The sequence below is a fragment of the Micropterus dolomieu genome, linkage group LG04 (assembly GCF_021292245.1).
Source record: "Micropterus dolomieu isolate WLL.071019.BEF.003 ecotype Adirondacks linkage group LG04, ASM2129224v1, whole genome shotgun sequence".
NCBI classification, from domain to species: Eukaryota; Metazoa; Chordata; class Actinopteri; order Centrarchiformes; family Centrarchidae; genus Micropterus; species Micropterus dolomieu.
In genome coordinates this window covers 28,023,956-28,035,835 of record NC_060153.1, presented here as the reverse complement: position 1 = coordinate 28,035,835, position 11,880 = coordinate 28,023,956, and the positions used below count along the sequence as shown (strand labels likewise).

The 11,880-nt window shown below is 41.9% G+C and overlaps 1 protein-coding gene across 1 annotated transcript; it reads right to left on the bottom strand.

The window, feature by feature from the left end:
- Window positions 1-2,148: 2,148 nt before the first annotated feature.
- Window positions 2,149-5,607, bottom strand: cbx8b (chromobox homolog 8b). The gene is made up of 5 exons (XM_046048367.1): window positions 5,412-5,607; window positions 5,242-5,285; window positions 4,943-5,008; window positions 4,746-4,812; window positions 2,149-3,748 (listed from the first exon to the last, which is right to left on the bottom strand). Exons 1-5 carry the CDS (start codon window positions 5,478-5,480, stop codon window positions 2,885-2,887), a joined length of 1,110 nt encoding a protein of 369 aa, XP_045904323.1. The 5' UTR covers window positions 5,481-5,607; the 3' UTR covers window positions 2,149-2,884.
- Between the last annotated feature and the right edge of the window lie 6,273 nt (window positions 5,608-11,880).

The following is an 11,880-nucleotide window of genomic DNA, read 5'->3' as shown; positions in this document are numbered from 1 at the left end:
TTCAACAGTCATTTCATTTGTACGAATTTGTTCAGCAAACCAGGTCTTCACCATCAGCTTTCTTGCTTTTTTCTTTCAATTTCTTTTCATCTGTCAGTACCTCCACATTATTCATCTTATTACTACCTGCCTCCCTATCAGGAGCATCTGCTCCACATGCAGGCTCTGGATCAGAGGGCCCAGGAGACCAACCTGGAGCACTGGCTGAACCCCCACTGCTACCCTCGCTGCGACAGGAACTATGGATACCCCGTCTGATGATGGTGATGATAGAGGTCACCACAACTCTCCACTTTCACTTCAAACCCCAAATTCACACTGTGCAACATAATCATCCATTATATTGAACTTTAATAACTTTTACCAGCAGACTTTCAAATTAATATAATTTATCTGATGATGTTAGCACTTTTTCTCTTTTGAGAGTTTGTCATTGCTGTTGTGCTGTATCTCTTCCTGTTTTGCGGTGATTATATCATGACTGTTTGGCACAGCAGGAAACCTCAGAAACAGTTTCCGTGTGAGGTTTATATCATATATTATATTATATATTTTTAACACTGTCAGTTATCTTGTTTAAATCATTTCGATCTCAAAATGGTTGAAAACCAACAGTATTTTGTTGTTAACAGACGTCCAGAGAGGCCAGATGTGACAAAATGGACTTGACAACGGCAAACAATGAAAACTCTTGAAAAGTAAAGAGATGGAAAGACCCCCCCACTACCCCTCTCTCTCTCTCTCCTGAAATATGTGAAGACTGCTGAATAAATGGTCATGCATATAATCCTACTGTATTACAGCTGTGTAGTTTACTGTTACTAGCAATAGTTTCTGCATATTTTCCTAATTGTGTATCATGTATAATCACAGAGTGAAATAAATTAATAGTAAATACACTCAAAAATAAATCCAAATGCATGCTGGGTAACAATGGTTGTGTATTTATTATTATTAGCCTATATAATAGGAGGAGCAGTGGTAAGGCTTAAGGCTGCAGACGTTTCACTCCACTAGACCTTATGGATCCTGGTTTTAACTGGTGACAGAAGGGATTTAAGAATATTCTTCAAATCTGAATGAGGAGCTAACATTTGGATATAGTGACGTTGTAGTTAAGCCCTTGTCAATTAGCTTTTAGTAGAGACCAGGGTCAGGTGTGTAATCTGAAGGGTTCAAGCACAGCAACCATTTTTTTTTTTCGGGAATTACATTTTGAAGTTCTGCACAAAACAGATCCGTGCATGTAAGGTACGGTAATATAGGCTAGATGGCTCTGCTTTAAAGCGAATCAGACGCACACAGCTGGACCTAATGTGTCAGGGAAAAATAGGGCAGTGTTGCGGTAAGAAGGAGGTCAATCAGGCTGTACACTCAGGAGAAATGGGCTTATTAATTAAAGAAAAAAAATCCTCGTTTAACCTACCTTGAAAAATGTAGTGAAGTAGGCCCTTTATTTTAAAAGCCCATCGAGTCCATCTGCAAACTAGCGTAGGCTGTTGGCTACGTGCCGTGGTATGTGGCTTTACTCATGCTATATAGGCTATTGTCCCCATTGAAAAAACATTATGAATAAATAAAAATGCCGCTTTTTATGAAAATAATTAAATAAAACGAAATAGGGATAGCATTTGGGGCCCATGAGAATTAATATCTGTAGGCCTATTTTCTTTCTGTCATTTATTAAAATGACTGAATTCTAAATGGCCTACACAAAGCAGACTTGCGGTCATACCAGGACGCATTCAAATTAAATATTTACAGTGAGTCTGTGGGCTTGCCTACTTTTGAGCAGAAATGAATGTAGGCCTGCTGCAGCCTGCTGGCTAAATTAGGTTAGCCTATATTTTCGCCCGGGGCTGAGGCCTCCAGCTTCTACTGTAAAAATTAACGCATTTTTTCATTCATGTAAATGACCTGTAATGGAGATCACGGCCTTTAAAACATACATAGCAAACAAAACAGGTAAATAAGCCTAACGATTTAGATGGTGGCCTGAAGGCCTGATTCCGTAACAGGTTCTGATGAAATTCATAATTTCATTTATGGTTTAGGCTTAAGTGTTTTCTTCAAAGATGATTTAAATGGGTCAAGGCCGACGGCGCTGTATTAAAAACTGACAATAAAACAGACAGTTGAACAACGAAATGAGAAGAGTCCAAGGGTTTATTGAAAAGCGTCTAAAAAGCAATTTGACACCAACTCTGTAATTATATTAATACATTAAAGCTTCATGAAAAATTTCTATGAAAATGTAAAATATAGCCTATGTTAATGGAAAATGTTATACACATTGGGAAAACTCGTCTGTGTAATTTATTTATGTCTCATTAGAAATGTTAGAACATTATGAACTCCGAGACAGACTCTGTTTTTGACCACAACACAAACTGATTTCTTAATACTTTTGGATTAAAAGTGCTTGAGTACATTTTTAAATATTAACCCTATTGAATTGAAAAGGGTATATTCAGTCTAATTGGTTCCAATTAAAGCTAAATATTCCAGCCACAGGCTGAATATTAAATCTAGGCCTGGCCTCACTTCACACAATTTGCTAGCAAGAAAATACATTCTCGTTAGTTACAGTTGCAAAATAGTAATAGTCACAGGCTCTGTACAGAAGGTAGCCAGCTGCTGCAAAGGAAACATGAAACTCGTTCATGTTTAACCAGTACAAGCTGTGAAATGGACTTCATTTAATTTGGTTGACATATTAAACAGATGTCCAACTTAATATATACACGTATGCACATTATGTATTTTGCTTTTATACAGTACATACAAAACTGCTTATTGAACACACTATGTCGTATAAACTTCAGAGTGATTCTGGTGCAAGTCAGAGAAAACAAAGCGTGGCATGAAGAAATCAGTCAAGAAATCATCTTTTGTCTTTGAAGAACCCTTTTGAAGTGTTGCTCTCCTTGATAGTGACGGTCAGGAAGTTGCTGGTCACATCTGTAACCAGGACCTTTTCCACGTTGCCAAGAGAGGGCCTCCACGTCACTTCACCCAAGTCGTCATCGACGACCCTGGTCGGGGACGGCCTATCCAAGAAGTAAGGCCTTTCCATCTGTGGAAGCTCAGCGGGGCGGCTCAGGCTCTGGCTCATTTTGGACTGGTGCTTGAAGTGCGGAGGTGCCAAGTAGCTGGAGCTGTCCTTAGTCCTGTGCATGTCCATGTCTGTTCTGTGTGGATGCAGGCTGCGGTCTGAGTAGAGCTGCTTGTAGGAGGTTCCACCGGAGAGTCCCCTGATGTGTGCGTGGTGATGATGGTGGTGATGGTGATGGTGGTGTTTATGACCGTGATTCTCTGGATGTCTGTGGGCCACTTTGACCAGCCTCATCTCTTCACCCCCCTGGAACTTAGCCAGTTTGTGGCTGTGGCTCAACTGCTCTTCCACTTTCCTCTTGTGGGGCTCAGAGACCGCAGGGCTGCAGCTGCTGTCCTTGAAGCGGGGCTTAGGCTTCGGGCCTCTTTTTTTGGGTATGTGAATGAGTCCGTCTGGGCTGCTTTGCTGAAGGGAAGGCTGGTGGTGCTCACGGGTGTTCAGTTCAGGCAGTCGGACACGTACACTTTCTCCACGGTTTACAGTACTTGGTGGGAAGATGGTGGGAACAACAGCTCTCAGGCCCTCTCTGGCCCTGGAGGTGACAACCGGCTCTGGGGTTGGGTAGGTGATGTGCATCCCTCGGACTGCCTCACTCCTAAACTCATAGGACTTGGCTTTAACTTTAGCCTGAGCCTATTAAATAGTAAGAAAATGAGAGGGAAATAATTAATAAAAATTATACTAATAAATGACACCATTTCACTCACAGGCCTTTTCATTTGTACTACAGCCATGACAGTGAGGCAGCGTGCACAACACCAGGACCCTGAAAATGAAGCAGCTATATGGAATTCAGACATCTTATTTACACCTGTGCTTTTCCTATTGTGACATGTTAAAATGTCTTGCTGCCCATGCCTGACACCAGCTAACACATTCAAATATCAACCAATTTTAAAAAAGTGCTAAGTGAGTGGAGTCGCAATCATATACTAATAGGCTACTGCATTAACAACTACAACAGCTAACCATCCCTGTCAGGCCACAGTATGTATTAGTCAGTCCACTACCCCATTTTTAACAACAGCCCCGTCAACGAGATTCTGGTATTTAGTTCAAGAGAAACTGTCGGTCATTAAGCAATTTTCATGCTTCGTTGTCCCGAAAAGCTGAAACCTCTCTCTGACTGCATCAGGCTATGATGCTTTACTCAACTGATTTTATTCCCACAGGACAGTAACATTTGGATTTAATGACAGATATAGGCCTAGTTCTAAATAGCCTACGGATTTTACTAAAAGATTAGGGACGTTGAGCAAGTCGCTTCAACGGCAGCTTATAACAACACGACTGGTTGTTCAGATTAAGGTATTTTGTTATGTTAATGTATTCCAAAACTCATTTAGCGGCACAATGTCAGCCGCTGCCCAATAGCTAATACACAAACTGAATACACGCCCATTCACCGACACGCCACTTTGAATTTGAGCCTTGAGAATTTAGAGGAAATATAATGAGGCCGAACTTAATTAGCTTTATTCAAAGTGCTTTAACGGTTAAGAAACCAGAATGCACTTGATACAATGTTGTTACATGAAAACATGTGAATTCAACGTTCATCACACCGTCGCGTTATTGGCCGTACGCGTGCAATTCATTAAAAAGCACCAAAAAGCGCTGCTAAGTTTACCTTGAGCAGAAACGTCTTGGGTTTTGGTCCTCTCTTTTTTGGCCCGTAGAGCTCCCTTTCGCGCTCCCTGTGAAAAACAGTGACAAGACACCCTTTTTAAGTGTCACGGGAGCAAAGTGCACCGCGGACACCATATATTTATTGGACGTGTTAACATTCACTGGCTCTGCCCGTGAAGGCCAGCCCGGACATCTTACCTCTGCTCAAAAGCGGCAAACAGGCGGGAGTCCAAAATATTCTCCTCGGGTTCCCAAGTGCTGTATCTGTGAATAAAAACATTACGTTAATCATTGAGGAAGCGAGCGCTGACACACGCTATGACTATGACCACAGCGTTAGCCTGCGAGCTAAAATCTCCATCGTGCCGTACACCTCAGTTTTAATCCGGGCTGTCTTCGCTAGCTCTGGCGAGCTAACGACAGCCACAGCCGAGACAGTACAGACACCACAGCCGCGAGTAGAAAAAAATGCAAGACCGCAGTGTAGCAGGACTTACTTGGGAGACCAGCCCTTCCATTTCACAAGGTATTCAATCCGACCCTGCATGCCATCAGAAACAAACAGCAAATACTTCATTAGCTTGCAGGGCAACGGCGGTATTAAGAGGTGTCGGTGCGTAATGTCCAACGCTCTGGGAGAAAAGGGCACGTTACACCTCACGCCTACCTTCCTTATCCTTCGTTTGATGATAGACTCGGCAGCGAACACCCTCTCCCCGACGGCAGACAGCTCCATGTTTACTCCAGTGCTACCTACCGTTAGCTCGGCGGACGCTAACGTTAGCAGAGCAGATATTTTTCTCCAGTCCCAGCAGCCACACTCTGAATTCCCGACAGACCATAATACTCCCGAACAGAATGGACGTCAGCGCAAGTTTTTTTTTTTTTTTTTTGTTTTTTTTACAGCGTTGCTAAGGAACCGCAGTCGGTGGAACCTCTAGAAGAACGCCCATTGGTCCAGCCGTTGCTACGTGCTCGGGTTGCTAAGTGAGGGGAGGAGCGTGCGCCTGTATGAATTCTTTCGGGGGGGAGGAGGAGGAGGAGGAGGAGGACTGGGGGGGGGCGGCTTTTCCCCCCTCGCGGCTAGTGAATCATTTCGCGCAAGTTATGTGAGATATTCAAAATGCACGTGGTGTCAAAAGAAGTCTGGGATTATTCATGCGACAGTGTCGTCAAGCAAATACAGATACCAGGAAATAACAACGCTGTTAGTTATTCGACAGCGCGAGAAACATCCCTCATTTTCGTTTATTCTATCCAACAATGTCTCTATTATCTAATGCCGAGGTGATTAAAGTCATGTTAGTCCATAAAGCACACAAACTGTCATGGACGGTGTGAACTCGTTACCGCCTGCCCGCATTCATCTCTCCGTCTTTCCTCGCTGCCTCAAGCCTCAAGCACAGAGGATCACTGCACTGTTTCTGTCAGACAGGACTATTTCTATTTATGATTTCCTTTGAAGGCGACGTTTTAAGACGTAGGCTATGTGTCGAATTTGTTGCCAATACTCATGGCACGTTGTAGTTTAAAATATCTCCGCATTTCAATAAAATAAATGTCATCCACCTCACAGAGAGAGGTGGATAAATTGTGGTAAGCTTTAACAACAAAAACAAATCAATAGGCCTATAGTCGCGCGAAATGACAGTGCGTGCGAGTTCTGTCATTGACCATTATGCAATTTAGGCTATAAAATGGTTAAACGAAGCCGCTGTCACGATCTAAAATAGGATAGATAGATAGATAGATAGATAGATAGATAGATAGCTATGCTGTTTCATCCTCAATTGCAGTGAAAGTATAACTGAATTCTAACCATGGGGTTACAGTTTTTATGTGGCCTATGTGGGGTTTGTTTTTTTTCTGGTGAGATTAGCCTACTCCAAAGTTATCTAGGCATCCATTAGGCCTGTTGTTTTTAGTGCACCAGCCAAGGTAGAAAATAATAGGAGTAAACACCAGAGAAAGGAAAACATTATTTTAGCATCTTAAACTCTAAAACATTAATTAAAATAAATACTAGGCCTAAATAAAATCCCATTTTCCAATGACAGCTTGACTGAAAAAACAGCAACAAAATGCCTTGGCTTTATCTCAAGAATCAGATCCCTGTTTCACGTGCCGGTAGATAGCCTATAGCCTATATTTTTAAGCGAAGACACAAAAAAAGATTTAAAGGGCAAAGGCTGCCTTTACAAAAGGCGGCAATAATAAATAAAATAATTAATTGTAATTTATAAGAATAAAGCCTAATAAAAACAATAATTTGAATAGCTAGGCAACAGAACAATCAGTTTTATAAAATAAGAAAGTTACAACTCATTAGAGTTCAATATGCGTATTTGTCAAATAATCATAAAATAAGATTCACTACATATTAGTTTTTGTATGGTGAGTAAAAAATAAATATATAGCCAAGCTCTGCTAAAGCCTTATATTCACCGTTCATTAACTTTTAATTAGGTCTAATTTAAATAAATCAGAAAACATCTGTAAAAGAAAAAAGGGAAAAATAACCAAGAATTATAATGCGACTTCTGCAGCCCGAAGTGATGACCCGATGACTGCTGAGTGATTTTTGTTAAACTATTAACAGTTGTTTAGTCGTCTAGACTCAGCCTTATTTAAGGACTAATAACCAACGATTATTCTAATAGATGTTTATATTAAAATAGAGTTTTGTTTTAATTCTGCCAGTCTCCCATGCCTGTATTTTCCTGTACAGACCAAAGCGACAGTCAGCCTGGATATAAAGTGGCTTGTTTCGACAGGGCGTGCCCAATGAAAATTTAAATTAGAAAATAACATATCCACTGCACAAAAAAATACCTTTAAGAGACAGTTACAAAGCCAAATCAGTGTACCGTCGATTTAAACATTAGACTATAGTCTAGGCAAATTAAAAACCTGTCTATTTAAATTAGGCTATATTATTTCCCCCCTCTCTCTGCTGTGTGTGAAGAACAGGCAAAGCCGACTTTCTGAATTAGACACTGTATATCAAAGTCACTTTAAAGCTTCGAAGTCAAACCGCAAATCATTTCAAATCGTCTTTGTTTTTCAAGATAACCAGTGAAATCTGTGCTCTCAGTGAAGACAAAGTCGTCAGACAGATGAAACTACACATGGGATTGAACGGCGCATCAAGACCAGAACAACCGGCACCTACCGACGGAATATTGACTCGGACCGGCGGCTTTACCTAAACAGCTGACGTGTCATACACGTATCCCACGAGCCCACATCTATATATTTCCATTCAATTGAGCGCACAGATCAAGGCAGAAGCTGCATCTAAAGGCCTTGACAATTAACGCAGTGGCATAATTAAGAGTCAGTGATTTATTACACTGGCCACTAACCAACTTTTAATGTGGTATAGGCCTACTTCATTTGTCGTCAGAATATTTGTCATTTTAAGTTCGTTAGGGGCAAATGATTAATGAATTGCTTCGTCTGCAAGCCGCACAGATATGCCATGGTGAATTTAATTTTCTCAAACGTCTTCATTTAGAGGCCAGTTCTTTGATACCAAGTTTTGTATTAGGCTATAGGCTATTGTTTTTCTTGCACTTCCAACATGCATGCTTCCACCAAATCTGTTCGTTTGCAGGGACGGCGGCCTAAAGAGAAACCATATAGCTACAGGAGAAGTGAAGCGGAGCACAGACTGTGTCTCCAGTCATCGCACTCTTTGCTGATTTGTTTCATGCGTGCACAATAGCTGGGACTGTACCAGATTATTTTGCTCAGAGCTGAAGCCATAAATGAAATGTCACAGAAAGTAAATCCATCTGAACCAATTTTACCAAACATTTGATTTTTGGAAGACACATTTTATTAGACTGACTGTGAAAGTGTAACGTTGTGTTAAACCCTATATCGGAATATTTTAAGGAAAACAGATAATACATCACTGCCTACAGTAAATTCTATTTATTTCTTAGTCAAGGAGGACGTTTGTCTAGGCTAATTATGATTTGGTTTGGGATGTAGTTTAGGTTACTCCTTTTCCTTTCCTGCAATGCACAAACACTCAGCACAGAGAGAAAGCGAAGATGGGCGCATTTCAGACTCTGGATGCGATTGGTCTCGGCGCGCCTGCAGTGCAGCAGTGCTGCCACCGTTAAAACACCATTGGTTGGCTTGTATCCGGGCAAGACGCGGGTTCCTACCGCGCGCACGAACGGGGAATCCCTGCCACAGCACACAGGCAGTGATGTGGAAAATGCAGTAATATGGAAAGAGAAAGATAGATAGGGGTCAGGATAGATGTTGCCCCCATTAAGCCAGTTTGATCAGATCTTTGTTGTCTGAGGTGGAATGATTCTGAAACACAGGGCGCGGCGATCATGAACTGAAACAACCAACGCCAAAATGAAAGGGTGTTCCTCTTTTTCTTCTTTGTCTGCAGGCTTCTTTTTGCAACCATTTCTGCCGGACCACACTTTTAATTTATTCACAATGTAGGTAGCCAATAAACTATATGGAAAACTAATGAAAAGGGGAGGAAGAGTTTAATCTCATGGGTCTTCATACACACAGGTAACCATCAACATACAAGCTTTGTATTTATGTGTTTTATAGGGTTTCTTACTCTTGCCTTAAGAAAAAAAGATTTCTTTGTAGGACACAAATCTTCGCGTTAACCTCTTCCAAAAGAACCAGACAATATGGTGTCTGGTGTTCAGGCTGGGTGTTTCCACAAGTGAATGAACACGTAGGCCTAATGAACACCAGCGTGCGTAGTCGCGGGCGCGTGCCACGTACAAATCGCCAAATTAACTCCACACTGAAAACACTGGAGAGACTGGATAATCTTGTTACCGCCAAAGCCCACACAAGCCTGTGTCATCTACGTTGTTGCCCGAGAGGTCAGCACTAACGCAACCGCCACTGCTGGAGGGTCTGGGGTTTAGTCACTTGTTGTGTTTGTCACCAAACTGGACCCAGCTGGTGATCCCGGCAGGTTAGTCAGCCAGCTGCAGTGTGTGTGCGGCGGTTGCTGTTTGTCATATCCATCTCCAACATCTCATTCCGAGTTTTTAACGAGGATAACGTGGAAATACTTTGTGTCTTTGTATCGGTTTTTGCAAAGACACAGTAAATAGATGAATTTGATATGAATATTCTGTATCGCTCTGATAGTGGACCTAGCCTATATGCTGTTTTTTTTTTTTTTTTTTTTTAACAAAGTGAATTAATTTATACAAAATAAAATAGTTCTAGCCCAAGATGTAAGCAGTGGAGTTCATTTTTTTTTTGGCATCTTTACCTATTCAGCAGAAGTGTGGCCTATTTTGTGTTCAGCTCCTGACAGATAAAAAGACTGTATTATTTATTATTTATACAATTAAATAAAGAACGTCTAAAGGATTGTGTTTGTTGCAAATGTTGTATTCCAGCTTTGTCTTTATTCTACGGGTGTGCCTTGATGTCGAAATCTATAATTCAGTTTAAAATCTGCTCTGCGTGCACTTGTATAATGTCTGTGTGGAAATAAACTGTAGGCCTACTGAGGAGGGATCTGTGAAAACATGTCTGGCTCAGAATTATAATAATGCTGTCAAAAGCGTTGTTTCTTCTTCTGTCAAAGGATGCCCTGCATAATGTCAGTGAATTTGTAAATTAACAGCACATTACATCCGAGTATATCGTTTAAAAGTTTGTCAGAGTGCACATACAGGCCTAACGCAGCCATGCATGCACAAATTCAGCTTGAGCTGACAGATAAGAGGAAGAGGAAAAGAGGGTGGCTCATGGTTTTACACCATTTTATACACTTCTTGTTCTATTTATCGGAGAACGTGGCCAACAGGATGGCAGTTTGTTTGCCTACACGGGCCTACAAGCAAACAAGCCATGCGAGTTTTAGAGGAAATACTGTCGTTTCAGATCCTGCGGGGAATTTCCTGCTGTGGCTTCTTTTGCTAAAAACATTGTTGCAATTATTTGTCGGCCGCAGCAGCTGCGAGGCGTTTCAGACACAGACGCGCTAGAAAAGAAAGTGGATAGAATGGAGAGAGAGCACAGCCATTTTCTCTGCCGCTGCTCACATTAACGCGCACAGAAAGCAGCTTTTATTGGCGGGCGGCAGCCGAGGAAATGGTCGGGAGCTACCGTCTCTATCATGTCGGTCGTCGAAATACTCAGCGTCTCAAGACAAGTCATGCGTTTACAGCGTCGGGAAAGGCGGATATCAATCACTCGCCCATATAGAGACAACAGGCAGGGGTTATACGCTCAAGTGACAGCAGACAGGAGCAGTTTCTCGGGAGGTTTATGAAGCAGGAGAGGACGGAGCTCCTCTGCACATCTTTCCTTTTAAGCGCCCTCATCCAGAGGCAACAGCGGCTGGCTGCATCATAGATGAATGGGAGAAATAAGAGACCGGGGAAATAAAAGCCTGCGTAATGTAATTTTAGCTGAACCTGTAGGTCAAACACAGAAATCAGTCGCGCCCCCCACCCCCGCTGTGTCTCTCTCAGCATGTCAGGAGGATTTACTCAAGAAACATCTGACACGAACAGCTGTTCCGGTCAAAATTATGAGCTTTAAAAGACTAATGTCCTAAGTTCAAAGACGCATGAAGCAAACCCCGGCTCACAGTGGATAGAATAGATAGATAGACAGCATGCAAATTAACAATCATGAAATCACAAATCATCTGGCGATCTTTAAAGCATGTCTTGGCCTATTGATACCATACATTTCAAATACCACAGACCTGTAATGTTCATTTTAACACATGTGGCAGTAAACTAGGCCTGACCTGTAGCTACAGCACGCATGCAAGGCAAATAGCTGGTCCGGGCAGCTCCATCTGAAAATAAACTCAAAGGCTCTGTAATAATCCTCACGGCCCGCAGTTTACGAACACACACACGCACACGCACATAGCCAGGAACAGAGCCATGTACACATTTAGAAACGTCTGAGGTATAAGGTTAACCATTTAAGAGCATTATAGCTGCTGGCTATTTCTGCTTAAAATCTTTGATTTTCCGTAGGAAGTCAGGGTCACATGCGATGTGGGATACCAGCCATGGGGCGTCTGGTAGGCCTATAGGATTTTGCAGGCTAGTATACACACATAAGTATAAAAAGAAAGGTATTGCACACAAGTCCATATA